A 15,767-nucleotide genomic window follows, 5' to 3' on the forward strand; every position below is an offset into this window, starting at 1 on the left:
GGATATAAACAAAATCCATGATGTCACAACATTTGGCTTCAAGCAGCAAATTGTGTATTTCGCTGCAGCAGTGGGTCCCTAATGGGGGCACACTCACCCCTGAAGGTTTCAGAAAACACTCCATGTGGTACATTATATTTAAAATAAGGACAGACATAAATAGGTTCATGACAAATCCTTTGAAATATTTCCATCGTCTATGCCTATAAGCAGAAGCCTATGTGTCATGCAGCTTACACAGAATAGCACTAAAGCAGGACACACTGCAAAGGACATTAGGCGAGATCACTACACTAACAAGCATGGATACAGTTGTATATTAGCCCGAAATGCTTACAAGGTATTTTACAGGGAATACATTATCAAATATCACACAACAGCTTAGCACAGTTCCTATCAACTTAGCATATACTCATCAACTCTACAACAGTCAAACCCTGTCTATCGTAGTGCACTTTGGGATTGTGCTAAATGTTTTTGTTCATTTCTCTGCTATTTGTAAATGTTTTGTCCTTGGAAAATAGATCCTGATCTTAATGAGACTACCTGGTAAACAGAGGTGAAAGTAATGGATTACAAGTACTAATGTTACTTAACTGAGTTTCTTATATGAGTACTTTTTTGAGTATATTTTTAAACCAGTAGTGTCTCTCTCTCTCTCTCTCTCTCTCTCTCTCTCTCTCTCTCTCTCTCTCTCTCTCTCTCTCTCTCTCTCTCTCTCTCTCTCTCTCAAATTCAAATTCAAAGCAGTTTTATTGGCATTAGAAAACAGGTTTACATTGCCAAAGCAAGTGTGAGAACCATGTACGCACGAAAAGATTAAATGTTACAAAATGTGTGCAAAACAATAAGATTAAAATAATAAAATAGGCTTTCACGATATATATCTGTAGAACACAATTTACAATGAAGTTATGAGTGTTATAAAAGGGGAAAGGTTATGTACAGAATTTTACATATACAGTACACACACATATCCCTCCGGTTGCACAAGTACATACATACATCCATAAATACTGTACATGTACACAAACACCTTCATACATGCATGGACTTCCTACGGGCACTGCACTAGTATTACCAAAAATGGAAAAGGTAACTAGTAACTTTTACTTTGAGTACTATTTAATTGAGCTACTTTTTACTTGTGCTTGTACTTAGTACATTTTCAATCAAGTAACAGTACATCTACTTGACGAGGATATATCAGTATTCTTTACAGCTTCTGGTAAAATAAAAATTGAGTTGAAAAAAATGATCAAATAAATACAGGTCTATTTTGTGACTGATTCATATTTACACACAGCAGAATTATTATATTACATGTGACAGACAACGGTCTGTGTTTGGATAACATTTACCGTCATAGCTGTTTAACAGAGCGATGTGCCTCATTTCCTGAGAAAGCACTGACAAATGTTTTCTCATAATAAATCTCCTCCTTGATTATACAAAGGAATGTCTTATTATATCTTGTGGTGTGTCACATGTTTGAATTGTACAAAATGAGTGCTCTCCAGTGGTTGTAAATTATATTGCATCATAAAATATGTTCCATTTATCATTATTATTGTTTTTTTAGTTTACCATGTTTTTACATACCAAAATATCCATCCATCTTTTTACGACTTATTTCACTTCTGATGAATGAATTGACCCACTATTCTGTGAGTAAGATTCATCAGATTCTGGTGAACAACATCACACAATAAAGTACAGAATTGTAACAATTTTTAAAGTTTTTATGGTAAAATAAATAAATAGATTAAATGTTCATGGTTATGCCTAATGCCATTTTTGCGTCAAATGTAAGATAAATGCAGTATTTGTTTTTTGGTCATTCCCTTTGACTTTGCTTTTGGTCAAAATAAGTTGTGACGTTCTCTGCAGAAGCAAACACAAGATTGTCTGTTTACACAAAAAAATAACTGTATTTATGTATTCGTTTATTTATTTATTCATCCATTTATTTATTTATTTAAGCGTTCTGAGGGCTGTTAATTCTCATGGTAAACGTGTTGATTTCTGAGGTCCTCCGGTCCAGCAGGGGGAGACAAAGATCTCTGGCCACATTCTGCTTCACAACAACAACACACACAAAAAAAAAAAAAAAAAAACACAAGACACGGAAAAGTTGACTCCACGATGATCTGGTCTCACGATGATAACCGTACCAAACCCTGGAGCGTTTCTCAGCAGATCACATGACTAGGGGATGACGGTGAAGATAAGGTCAGATCTGAAACCAGTGACTGTGGAAGCTGGTGCTTTCCGCAGGTAATCGACACGTCTGGGAAAAGCCGAAAGTTGCTGTGAAAGACACTGATCACGATGACAGGATACAAGAGTTGAAGATGGATGAGGTGATCGTTCTCAGCTCGGATGACTCCGATGTGGAGGTGGTGGGCTGGGACTCAGGCCCGGGGCGGCCGCCCGTGTCAAACGGGGACCCATTGAATGGTGCACCTGCCGTAAGTCAACCTGGTGGCCGTGAAAACCAAGATTCCAGGCGTTTAATGCTGCACCCAAAAATAAACAATGAAGTCGAGACGTTTCTGGAAGGGGCGCCGATTGTAAAGTTGCACCTGCTAAAATAAACAGCAACTTTTTTTTGGAACATTTAGTAACAAACTACGTTTAAAAGACATATGTGCATTATGTACGTTTCTTTTATACCACATTTGCAGCAATATTTGTAATATTTGTAACATTTGTGATATTTACTTTTCTCCTAAAGATATGTCAATGTAAAATCTAAATGTTGAATCTAAATCTAAATGTTAAATTTAAATATAAATGTTAAATCTAAATCCTAAATGTTAAATCTAAATGTTACATTTAAATCTAAATAATAAATCTAAATGTTACATTTAAATATAAATGTTAAATCTAAATCCTAAATGTTAAATCTACATGTCATATGTTAAATATAAATAATAAATCTAAATGTTACATTTAAATAAAAATGTAAAATCTAAATGTAAAAATATTGCTGTAAATCCGGTCAAATGTAAAGGGAAAAAAAAATCACAAGTTTTTTAAAAACCTGGTTTGTCGCAAAAAAAAAAAATGCTGTTTATTTATTAGTATGCACAGCTCTGCGCCCCATATTTCTGAGCTGCTTTTAGACATAATGCTCTCTAGGAGTTTTTAACTTTATCCTCAAAGCTGAATGAAATGAACTAAACATCGTTCAATCATTTAATTTGATTGTTTCTTTCCTTCATTTAAAAAGCATATGCAACAACAGCATTTAACATATGAATGAAAAGGAGCTGAAAGAAGTCATATCTATCTACAGTGGTGTGAAAAAGTGTTTCCTAATCTCTTACTTTTTGCATTTTTTCACACTTAAGTGTTTCTGATCATCAAACAAATTTTAACATTAGTCAAAGATAATAAGTAAACACAAAATGCAGTTTTTAAATGAAGGGTTTTATTAATGAGGAAGAAAAAAATCCAAAGCTGAACTTTATTTTGGAATTCAAACATATTATTGCAATGTTAAGGAATTCAAGTTTTTTTTTTTAAAGCTCCCATGTAAAGAATCCTTGAAAAAGCTACTTAACCTCCCACTTTTCTATAGCAAGACATACTTCAACTAGTTGTGCTTTATTTAAGTTTGAATGTTTTAAAAACTCGTCAACAAGGAACTTTATTGGTTATTTCGACAGCACTATAAATTATCAATTCTATTTCAAATTGTTTATAAAGTGCTTAGCTACTTTATATTATTATCTACCAAATTCTTTCAGTATTTTTGGTGACAACAGTAGGCTTTTGTTACCAGAGCTGGGCGATATGGACCAAAACTCATATCTCGATATTTTTTTCACAAAATTCCAATATACGATATAAATCTCGTTAATTTTAATTCAAATAGTCTCACCAAAAAGACAATTCAGGGTTACATTTGCTGATGCAAAATGCCACGCAGGCACATTTATTAACAAACACCTGAACAATTTTTTCTTCACTGAAGGACAGCACATGTGAGTGAGTTCTGTAGTATGGCTTGTTTAGGGGAAGGTTTGGTTAGGACGCACTCAGAAAATAATGCTTCTCATGCTGTTCTGAGAAGTCGTGAAAGCAGTGACTCCTAAAACAAGTATTAAGTTATTAAAATATATATATATGTCAATAAAGGGGATATTGTTATTTTCTATATTGCCAAAATAAAACTTGATATATCTCCCAGCTCTAGTTGTTACATGTAAAGACTTTCAATGACATGTTGTTTAATCCTGAGAAAAACAGTATTAAACAATTGTTTGGCTAACATTTTAAACATATTATTTGGGGCTTGTGTGATCTTTCCTACAGTAGGTCCTACACTAGTTTTTGGGATCCAGGGACCCCTTATAGGGATAAAAGTTTTTCAGGGACTTCCTCATAATTGCCACGTCAGGTAAACACAATTGTCTGCCATTTGTAGCCTTAAATACTATAGGAATCAACTTAAATATTTAGGGTCGTACATGTAAAGTAGGGGTGGGAAGCTCTGGGTACCTCACGATACGATACGCGATACAAAGTTCACGATAACGATCATCTCACGATATGACGATACTGTGATTATCGATATATTGGTCAGAAATCAATCTATGACACAAGAAAAAAAGATTAAGTGAAAAAATATCATTTTTATTTTATATCTCTGAAAGACAATACATTGAAAAAGTGTCCTATGAACGGTGACACTATTTTAGTGCAACATTTCTGTAAATAAGTGCCAACATACCAATGTAAATGAATAGGCATCTCCAATAGTGCTTTCTGTAAACAAAAAATATGTACTTTCTTACCGGTGACACCATTATAATGCAATATTCCAGTAAACAATATATTGGTTCCTTCAACAAACTGACAACATTTCTGTGAAGACCTACCTGCACATTTTAGTGAAAAAGCAGAAAAGGTTTTGAAAAAAAAAAGAAATCGATACTTAGCGCGATACTTACACTCCTAATGTAAAGTGTGTTTATCAGTGCATAGTTTTATAAACATGAGATCCTTTTTAGCAAAACCATACTGTACCTACTTCTTTGTCCTATTTTTCCTTTCTGTAGGTTGGAATTACTCTGCACATCAAGCCCCTCAAAATACGAATCCATGACGTCACTAGAAGTGTAACAATTACGGCGGGTGAAGAGATTGAGAATCTGGCACCAAATGACTGTCAATTAAAAACAGAAATTATTAAAATTATTAAAGAAAGCCCCGTCACTGAGCCTGGAAAAGTAACCGGATCTGTGAATTCAACCAAAGTTTGCCCACAGCCATCACCAGCCAACAACAGTGAATCACAGACAGGTTCCAATGCTCTTAGGATTGAACCAATATTGAATGAGTCTCTCTCTATGAATGGAGGCATACATTTAAGTGAACTCAGACAAGACGAGAACTTCAATGAATCTAAGAATGCTCAACAACAAAATGAGGGATCTCACCAACTGCAGAGCCTCATTGACTCCCCTTCCACTCCAACATATCTTTCACCTGAAGAATTTAACTCTGTTGACGGGAATTTGTCGTCATCGATTCCCAAAACTTCTACATCACCAGAAAGGAACACTCATAGCTCTAAAATGGAACAACTGGAATGGGAGAATCCTGAATCCAAGCACTGTTTTCCCTCCTGTGAATCATCTGCTGATTGTCTGAATACAACCCTGAAGTCAGAATGTTTACCACAACAAAGTCTCACATATGCATGTTTGAAGAGTGAATATGAACAAACAACCTCAACTAGATCTACAAAGGACAATACACCTGACTGGCAGATGGACTGTGAGACTTACTCTATTGAAAGTGTAAGCCCAATCTCCTTTCTCGAGCCAGATCACAACACCCACATAGACATGAATGGAGAGAGCAGATTCAACATGGACTTCAGCACAGTCGATCAAGGAAACAAAAAATATGTGTCTCCAGAAGCATACAAAAAAATAGCGACAGGAGCATCTCACTTCCTGGTAAGATCGTTTACTGTAGACTTCAAGCTAAATTTTATGATACCCAGTGTATTCAGTCATACCCACAGTTTCTCCCCTTTTCTGTACTTTTATGAGGTTGATGACAGTGATGTAAGCGTCGGTGCTCCAGAAGAGTTGTGTCGTGAAAGTCTGAGTCTGGTTTACATCACCATCGAGGAGAACTACACCGAGGGGACGCTGCAGCTCTTGTCTGACCTAATTCAGCCTTGGAGTTATTTACCCAAAGACATCACTTCCCACTTACTTTATGGCATCCTGCTCAATCCACAATGTCCCCGTGACCTTTCTGTGATGGCATTTAATCTTCTGATGAAGGCACAAAGGTGAGAGGATGATCACTAACAATGTTAACCTTAACACTTCTGATACACCGTATTCATTTTTTTTTTTCTTTTTTTTTTAATCTTTTCCAATATTTCCCACCCTGATGGTGTTTTCTGAGTGCAGACACCATATGGCTGACAAATATACAATCGTATGGGATTGGGAGTTACTGACCTCAGTCATGGATGATCAGGTACACCACCAAATGCAATGTCTAGTTTTGCCAAGTAATGCTTGCAGGGTAAACTAGATATCTGGAAGTCATTATTTATCTTAACTGTTCAACAGAAATAAACATGTGATTCTGATCAGCTAGTGCCTTTTTTTTCCCTAAAAGATCTGATCCGGTGTCACGTACTGAGATTGTATATGTGCGCATGCGCACTACCGGAAAATGAATTTTTGCTAAAAATAAATAATTCAGTTTTGTTTATTTTTGTTTTCAAAATGACCGGACGTGTGTTTTATTTGTTTATTAGATGAGGTTAGGGTTAGGGTTAGGTTACAATCTCAGTACGGTCACAAACTCAGTACGTGACACCGGATGAAGCTCGATTGTACCATAACTGAGTCAAATTTCAATTATGAACCGAGATATGAGTTTTTTAATTTTGCCAATGACGAGAGAGAGATTTTTAACTATTTCAAACTGATCCAGAGTGATCATATTGATCCGGATCCCCTCCAAAATGTATTTGAATCTTTCTTGAGTTAAGCTCTATCTTAGGTTAAAATTTTGTCAAAATTCTTTACAGCTGCAATATGCAAGTTAGTTTTGGCATCATTTGGTTAGATATTGATGCTAACCTTTCAGCATATTGTAATTCAAAGTGTTTTGAGAGGACATTGGACCTCTGCTCCTTCTCTTTTATCTGAATTCAAGCTTTAGAATACAAGTAGTGTGAGGCTCCTTTTCAGCCAATGAGATAGCCAAAAAGTCCCAGCGTTAGGCACAACGGCTTACATGGCAAAGCAAACGTGGAGAAGCGAGAGTTTAAAGGCTAAAACATACTCGGAGCGGACTTCGTCGAGGTCCACGTGGACATCATCAAGGCCATTGCTCGCAAAGCTCAAATTTTCATATCATGCGGAGTGTGTGCCATACACTGGTGTCAGACGGAGAGTGACAACAGACGGAATACATTGCGTGTAAACTTTGGACAAGCATATCCAAGGTGAAGAGAGTCTGGATGTGGAGTAGTGTGAGTCTCCTCTATTATCTGACCTGCAGCTGGGAGTGCTGCTGTCAACTTGTGAACCTGACCACCTGTGAGTTTTGGGGGAGTAGAGGTGCTCACGACAGCACCCGCTGCTCATTGGGCAAAACATCAGAAAACTGTCCAATAACACAAGAAACAGTTGCTAGATTTATTGCTAGCCGCCTTTGAGAAGGAAGTTGCTAAGAAGAGTTGGAAAGTCCCCAGATTAAGCGACAAAGTCACCAAATTGGCAACACTGCAACGAAGCTCCTTGCACAATATGTCGATTGCTGACTCTTGAGCTGGAGTGTGTGTGCCAGTACTTCTGGTGATTTGATTAAGAGACAACAGTGTTCAGAGAGTTAAATCCGTAGTAGGTATTTTTATAAGACTGATTTTAATTTGACTGAGGGCGCATGAGGAGGCTGTAGAAGGGAACCGTACCTGTTTATTTCACATGGAATGGGTAAAAACTGCCTGTGCGCAGACCGAGCGGGTGGGAATGGCTTCCGCAGATTGAGAGTCCCAGCCATGAGCTACACTGGGACTCCGAGACGGAGACTGAAATGGCTTTGGGTCATGATTACTGTGTGGTCCCTCAAACAGCAGCAAGGGCAAGCAATTTGGTAGACGAGAACAAAGCTCTACGTTGCCAGGTTAAGGAGCTACAACAACAGTTGGAAGTCTTTAAACTTTGGCAGCATTTTGGGATAGAGCGCCTGTTTGCATCAGATGATAATGTGCTATTTTTATGCAAGGTCTGCATCTTACAAAAGTTTCATGGCTTTTTGGACATGAATTGAGCCTGCTTTGATCCACAGACGGTTCACACAACCAGCGCCAAGCCAGCCTCTGTCAGCGTCAGCACAGTCCAGCCCCCACCAACGGTAGGCAACAAATATGGTGACATTTGTTAGTGTGTCCTCACCAAGATCCTCTGTACCCAGCCATGAGTGATGTATATGTCTGAGTATGTGTGGTGGGCAAGTAATGAATATGTCTGCAATTCGAGGTTTGACCTGTTAAGTTCAAGTTTTATCGTTATTCTACATTTAAAAATATAAAGTGCCTATAACTTGCAAAGTCTAAGCCGCGTTTCTCACTCAGTACTTCACATGTTTTTTTATATTATATGTATCTCATTGGAAGTGTTTTTTTTTTTCCTCATTGGGTCTTTTCTTCTGTCATTAGGCTTCCACTATAAGCTATCACTGTCAGGTGGTGCGGATGCTTCTGGAATATGTTGTGCAGACTATAGAAGATGACTTCCGGGCCAAACATTGTACATCTGCGCTCCACCAATCAATTGCAAAGGCAACGTTGTCATGTGATCAGCGGTTCTCACGAGTGCGGTAAGTTTGATAGCCAGATATATATGAATAGAAAAACGTTAGGAACTTTAAGTGCAGGTGAACATTTTCAGTCTTTTTGAGAAATGATGATTATATCAACTGCTAGTGCTCGTCTTTTTAAACGAAGGGGATAAAACCTCAGGTATGTCTTTATTATGGTATTTTTGGAAGACTGAAACGAGTCAGCAACTGAATATTTTGTATCAAAAGCATGTGCATTAGACAATAAATCTGAGTATGCTTAACAGGTGACACAGGGAGAGCAGCCATTGTTCTTCATCTGCTGTGATCAGTATCTCTTAAAAATGGTTGACGGAGGGAAAAGTTCTGATTGAGCTACTGTATAGTGAAAGCTTTTTGATATTACTGCTGGTTCTGAAGGATACTCAATACTCAACAGACACAATTATGTGTGGTCATACCAGCCTGTCATTGTCCGATCTCGTCAGATCTCTGAAGCTAAGCAGATCTGGGTCTGGTTAGTAGTTGGATGGGAGACCACTGAGAATTCCAGGTGCCACAGTGGGGGACAGTCATTCTAGTGGTATCTGTCATTGTGTCCTTGGGCAAGGCACTTCACCCACATTGTCTAGTATGAATGGTTGGTGTGGCCAATGGCGCACTATGGCAGCCTCGCTTTCGTCAGTCTGCCCTCGTAGTAGCTTACCACCACTGTGTGGAGTGAAAGAATAATCCCTTAATTCTGTAAAGCAACTTTGATTGTCCAAAAAGCACTGAAAATTGATGTATTATTAGTTACTGTGTCTATTGCTTTTTAAAGTGAGAAATACGACATGGGTGCATTCATTCACTGATCATTATTCATTGCTTTAAAGCAGTTTGTGTTGTCTGTTTTACAGTGATGTCATCAGGTGGCTGTTGTGCGCTATCACAAAAACGACAGAACCTCAAAGTAGTAAACAAATTACCAAAGAAAGGGATGAACAATTAAGGTAAGCTACAGTGAAAAATCTCCCAACAAAAGGTTTTGAGCTTTAGCAAAAAGAACACTTGTCCATATGTTTTATAACTGTGTGTGCTCTGCTCCGGTTTTTGTAGATGATAATTTCTCAGTCTTTATTGCAGAAAGGTGTCCCTCCTTCAACGGATGCTGTCTATGGCTCTAGAGGTGGATCGTTCTCCAGCTTTAAGTTGTGCCAAACTGTCTGAGGAGCTCTGCCAACGTCTTGCAAGTAAAACTTACCTACGAGCACACAGGTAAAGAGGAGTAAATAAGGAAATGGAAAAAAGTTGTCTTTGGGTTTTAATGTGTTAAAGTTTGAAACAGAAAATGTGTCAATTACGAGTCAGTCGATGTGTGAAATCAGGCAGATAATGTGTGTTAGTTGTGGTCATACCAGCCCGATCCCGTTAGCAGGTGTGGGCCTGGTTAGTAGGTGGATGGGAGACCACTGAGAATTCCAGGTAGTCACTCCAGTTTTATCTGTCATTGTGTCCTTGGGCAAGACACTTCACCCACATTGCCTAGCGTGAATGTAGTGTGTGAGTGAGTGTTGGTGGTGGTCGAAGGGGCCGATGGCGCACTATGGCAGCCTCGCTTCCGTCAGTCTGCCCCAGAGCAGCGGTGGCTACAATAGTAGCTTACCACCACTAAGTGTGGAGTGAAAGAATAATCCCTTAATTCTGTAAAGTGACTTTGAGTGTCCATCTATTATTAGATGTATTTGAATCCTATTATTTCATTGTAATATAAAAAATATAAATGTATTTCATTCAACGAGTGTAAACTTCATCGATTAATCTGTATTACACAGGATGTTGTTGTTGGAGACTGTACAGAGCAAGCTACTGAGATGCAAGATGCTGGAAATTCTGCTTAAATATGCAAGCCCACCCATCTTTGTGCCAATGTCACTTAGTCTGCTGCTTCACTACCTAAAGAACTGTATGCTTCAACAAGACCCAACGGTAAATACATTCCACTTCCCTTACAGCTTTGACCCCTGGCCAGTGTTAATGCAGTGTTTGTGCTAATTCTAAAGTCGATCTGTTTTTGACATTTTCTACTCTTTTATGCAATACCTTGTATTCTTGTACTCTGCAGGATGGCACTGAAAAATGGCAGAAATGGGAAGAGTTGATTCAACTCATCTGGATGTTGCTACACAGCTATGACCATGCAATGAAAAGTAAGATCTCTGTAAATTACATTCAGCATTGGGGTAATTGTCAGTATTTAGATGTGGAAAAATGTTCAACGGTATTATATTTGTACATTAATGCCTCATTTTAACAGAAACCAACCTCCACCAAACTCCATATATCTCTTTGCCAGATATTGGCAGTTATCTGGATCAGTGATCCTGATATTGGTACCAGGATAATTCACCCTTTAATGGATTGAAATAAATGTAAATACCCATTAATAAAAAAAAACAGGTTGAAATGTATGGGAACCCCATTTTTTTTGTAAAATTACAAAGAAATGCGAAACCCGAATCCCATCTGGATGAAACTCAGTGGGATAACTGAGGAACCAACCTGACATAACTGATTTAAATTTCATGAACATCGATCACGTATAAACAGAGACATACATTTTGGAAATTTCACCAATGATGAGAGATAAAGCTGATCCAAAATCACTATATTGATCCAGATCAATAAAGTGATCTGTCTTTGGTCAAAGTTTTGTCAAATACTGAGATGTGTTTTTGATGTAATCCTGCTAACAGACAAACAAACAAATAAAAAATAACTATTTCCTTCTTGGTGGAGGTAAACATATAAATAACACTGCCTGGTTGATGCTTGGATTCCATGAGACTTCTCTAGGTGTGCTGTGGTGTTGTAATCCCCATCAGCTGGTAGGCATGGCCTCCGTGGATTTGTTACTTCCTCAGCACGCCCCACAAATTTAGAGCATGCCTCTAACCCACGTGTGTAAAACTCAAGGCCTGGGGGCCAAATCTGGCCCTTCAGAGCATCTGATTTGGCCCTCAGCAGAAAGTGAAAATGACAGAGAAAACATGAATCATTGTGTAAATTACCAAATAGAATTCAGTTGTAAATTGTTGTTGAAAGAACTCTAAATTCTTCCAAAATCCTGCAACTTTTCTCAAATTCTTCCACATAATCTCCGCAAATTAAATAGAAATTTAAATACATCAAAGGACATTTAAGTATCCTGCACCTATTGCTTCAATATTGTTGATGCCTTCCATACTTTATGTCTGATTTATAACTTTGAAGTGCAGACTTGGGTGCATTAATGTTGAAATTGTTCATATTCGGCCCTCAAACTAAAATGAGTTTGACACCCCTGCTCTAACCCATTTATAGTGTGACCCCCCCCCCCCAGGTGCACCCTCGCTGAAAATTTAAATAAACCAGTATAAATTTTTAAATGTATTCATGGGTTAGACCAGGGGTGTCACACTTTTAGGCGGGAAAACTAACAATTTCAACATTGATGTACCCAAGTTTGCACTTCCAGTTAAAAACAATATCTAATCAAGTGACAGATCCTTAAATGTCCATTGATTTATTTATTTTTTGACCAATTTTCATTTAATTTGGGGAGATTTTGTGGAATCATTTGAGAAAAATTGCAGCATTTTAGAAACATTTTGAGTTCTTTCAACAGCAAATTACAGCTGAATTATTTAGTAATTTACACAATGAATCATGTTTTCACTTTCTCTTGCGGGCCGAATCGGATGCTCTGAAGGGACAGATTTGTCACCCGGACCTTGAGTTTAACACATATGATTTAGATGATACTGTGCTTGATTTAAATTCTTGCTTTTTTCTCAAAACGTACTTAAATGATCAGAGGATTGTCCACAGTACAAAGGACAATTTAACGTCACGTCCGGTGTTTAATGATTCTTCTAATGTCTATTATCTCTTCTCCACAGCCTGCCTTTCCAGCTCTCTCACTCAACCACAGAGCAGTCGACCTCGGACCTTATTTTACAAGCCACATGACAAGATATCAAAGCCTGCCGTTAACGAAGCAGTGGAAGCCTTTCTGTCCAGGTCTCAGGCTGACCTTGGGGAATCATTGCCTCTTCATGTGGAGGAGCTACTAACATATCTCCAGGATCACCTGCTGGATGTCTGTCAGTGATGATTTTCAATTCTGTTGTACATTTTTTTTTTTTAATTCAGGTTTTATGTTTGATGGAACACAAACAATGGAATTATTTATTCCACTCACAGTTGGGGAAAATTTTTAATTTTTACAGGAGCAAGATGAGTTAAAGAAAAATAGAACTTCAAACATTGGGAATAAAATGTTTTTAGTGTGCTTTGCATTCTTCTAAAAAAAACTAAACAATGCACTGCCTATTCCCCAATACATAATGCAGTGTATGTAAAATCTATCTGCTTCCGGTTGGATGATGTTCCTCGTCTTTAGACTTGGAGCTTCTGTGTCGAGCAACCTGATATTATCAACTTAATTATTTCAACTAAGTTTTACCACTGAGCTGTGAGCTCACCTGTGATTTTACTACACCTATTGAAGCCTTTCCTCCAACATCAAAGTCTGCTAAAGACATCACATGTAGGCTCACCATCAACATGATTGTGCTTACACATCTCTGTGCTCTCCCCATACATTTGAAAGTCTAAAGACTATTTTTCCATTTTTACAATAAATACCTTAACATGGAAATGAGAGCAAAGCAGTACCACAGTATTACGTATCAACTGGAGAGCAGATAACAGGAGGAACCTGTTCTGGGAGGTTGAGAACACAGCTGGAGCTGCGCTTTTATTCACGTCCATCTACAGAGTGGGTGAAATGCATCTGCCATGCAAAGCTTTTCTGTGACGCTCACTGTGAATCGAGCATGGAAAAACAAAATGCAAATGTTCCTTATGCAAAACTGTTCCTGCACATTAGGCAAATTGTTATATTTTTGTATGTCAAATGGTACTGTTGGTATCCTTCAAACCTTTTTTGTACTGTGCACGGTTATGTATCGTTGGATGTTTAAACATAAACACACGTCATCGCTAAGTCCTTTATTTTTGTGATATGTACATGACACAAGTCACAATAGAGGGTTTTCATGGCGCGTCATCATCCCGGAAGTCACCACATTGGAGATATTCAGCAGGTAAACAAAGCGAGCGCACACAAGCAAATCCCGAATTTTGAGAGGGAACAGTGAATTATTGCCATGTTTTTGGCTGCACCAATCGGTCAGACCGTGAAATACATTTGGAATTTTGTAGACTTCTAAAACTTGGAACAAATCAGGGAGAACAATGTCAAAAATTATCAGAGGAAAGGAGGCGCTTTTGGCTAGCGAAGCTAAACCAGGCTCTACAAGGCAAAAATCTGAAAAACATCCAAATTCATTCGGCCCATTTCTTGTCAGTTAAGTGAACTTAAACATTGATAGTGATAAGTGCTCTGTAGTATACAGTATATAGAAATGTAGACTGTGGACTAATGCATATCAAACTGGAGGTCCTTGAAATGGAAAATGCTTTGCTAACATATACACCTTGGGTAATCATGATATCATACAGCTAAGGTTAGGTTGATTAAAGACGTATTGCGTTACTTACTTTGGCCTTCACAGCACATCTGTTAACTTGATACTACATCTCCCTCACCCATCCACACACCATCTGGTTATAGGCCTCCAAACTTTTATAAGATTTAGGGTCTTCCACTGTGGATGGACTTGGCGAGAAAACCAGGTAGTTGACCATATTAGGACACTCCGGGTCGTCATTGATCCAAGACGAGTGAGCCGACTCGTATGGATCTGCACCACCAATAAAGCATAACTTTTCCAAATAGTATGCCCTTTCCTGAGGACCAAGTCCTTTCCTGTATACATGCCTTTGCATTTACTGTATAGTGCATTATGAGAAGGTTTTCTGTGGTTTATCCATCGCAGTGTTTACTTCCGAGTGCCTCCAGTATGTATTGTTTACCCCTGAGTGCCGCCAAATTGGCCGCGCATCCGGGTTACTGACGTCAGTGAAAACCCTCTATACTAGTGCCCTTTGTCTGGTTTTTGTGCATGTATGAAAATCATTTTGAACATATGTATTTGGTCATATATGGAGAGGAAAGCTGTGTCATGGCTATCCTGGATTAAGTTATCCCCCAGTCGGTCGAACAAAAGCCGGCAAAGTTTATCCAGGACAAGTAGCCATGGTGATTTAGCCTCTACAGCTAACCCGTTATCCCTGCTTGTGGCTCTGCTGTCAGTGCTGTAAGAAATGAGTGTTTTACAGAATGTCCATGGTGTTTATACATGTTTCTTCACCCAAATATTTTAACTAGTCATTTCATTTGTCCGTTGACTTTTGATTTTAATAATTTTTTTATTGTCATAGTTTATATACAAAGACAAAAAGAATGAAAGTAAGAAGGCAGACAGTTTAATATGATTTATTTATTGAAGTGTGGCTTGAATATAAGAAAATGGATACTGTACTTTTGGATCTGAAGAGTTTCACATTATTTTGACTTCACTTTTGAACTTTACAATGACTATTAATTTCTTTTTTTTTTTTTTTTCTGTCAAGCTTCTGGCTATTTTGTAATACTAATAAATCCTGCTTAATGAATTGCTGTCACAGGTTTGATTTAAACGGATTATTGGAGTTATTTATATTTTTTTTGTTAAATTATGAATGACTGATCCTTTTTAATAACGTATCTATACGTATATGTAATAGTTATGGTTCATTTTAATGCTGGATCAGTGGTAGATTTCTTTCCTCTCATGTGAGAGACCTGAGTTCAAATCTCGGTTCCCAAACTGGGGTACATGTACCCCTAGGGGTACTTGAATACCTCTCAGGGTGGTACACAGATACATTTGTCAGTTTATTCTTTAAAATTATCAATTTTTTTAAATGTGTACACAGACTTTTTTCTCATCAATCAGTGTTAATTT

The 15,767-nt window shown here is 37.9% G+C and overlaps 1 protein-coding gene across 1 annotated transcript; it reads left to right on the forward strand.

The window, feature by feature from the left end:
• The first annotated feature begins 2,107 nt into the window (after positions 1-2,107).
• Positions 2,108-13,861, forward strand: simc1 (SUMO interacting motifs containing 1). The gene is made up of 11 exons (XM_028460539.1): positions 2,108-2,471; positions 5,070-5,975; positions 6,072-6,319; positions 6,444-6,513; positions 8,341-8,406; positions 8,711-8,871; positions 9,732-9,824; positions 9,958-10,089; positions 10,647-10,800; positions 10,937-11,021; positions 12,753-13,861. Exons 1-11 carry the CDS (start codon positions 2,355-2,357, stop codon positions 12,962-12,964), a joined length of 2,244 nt encoding a protein of 747 aa, XP_028316340.1. The 5' UTR covers positions 2,108-2,354; the 3' UTR covers positions 12,965-13,861.
• Positions 13,862-15,767: the final 1,906 nt, after the last annotated feature.

This window comes from Gouania willdenowi, chromosome 10, assembly GCF_900634775.1.
Source record: "Gouania willdenowi chromosome 10, fGouWil2.1, whole genome shotgun sequence".
Lineage (NCBI taxonomy): Eukaryota > Metazoa > Chordata > Actinopteri > Blenniiformes > Gobiesocidae > Gouania > Gouania willdenowi.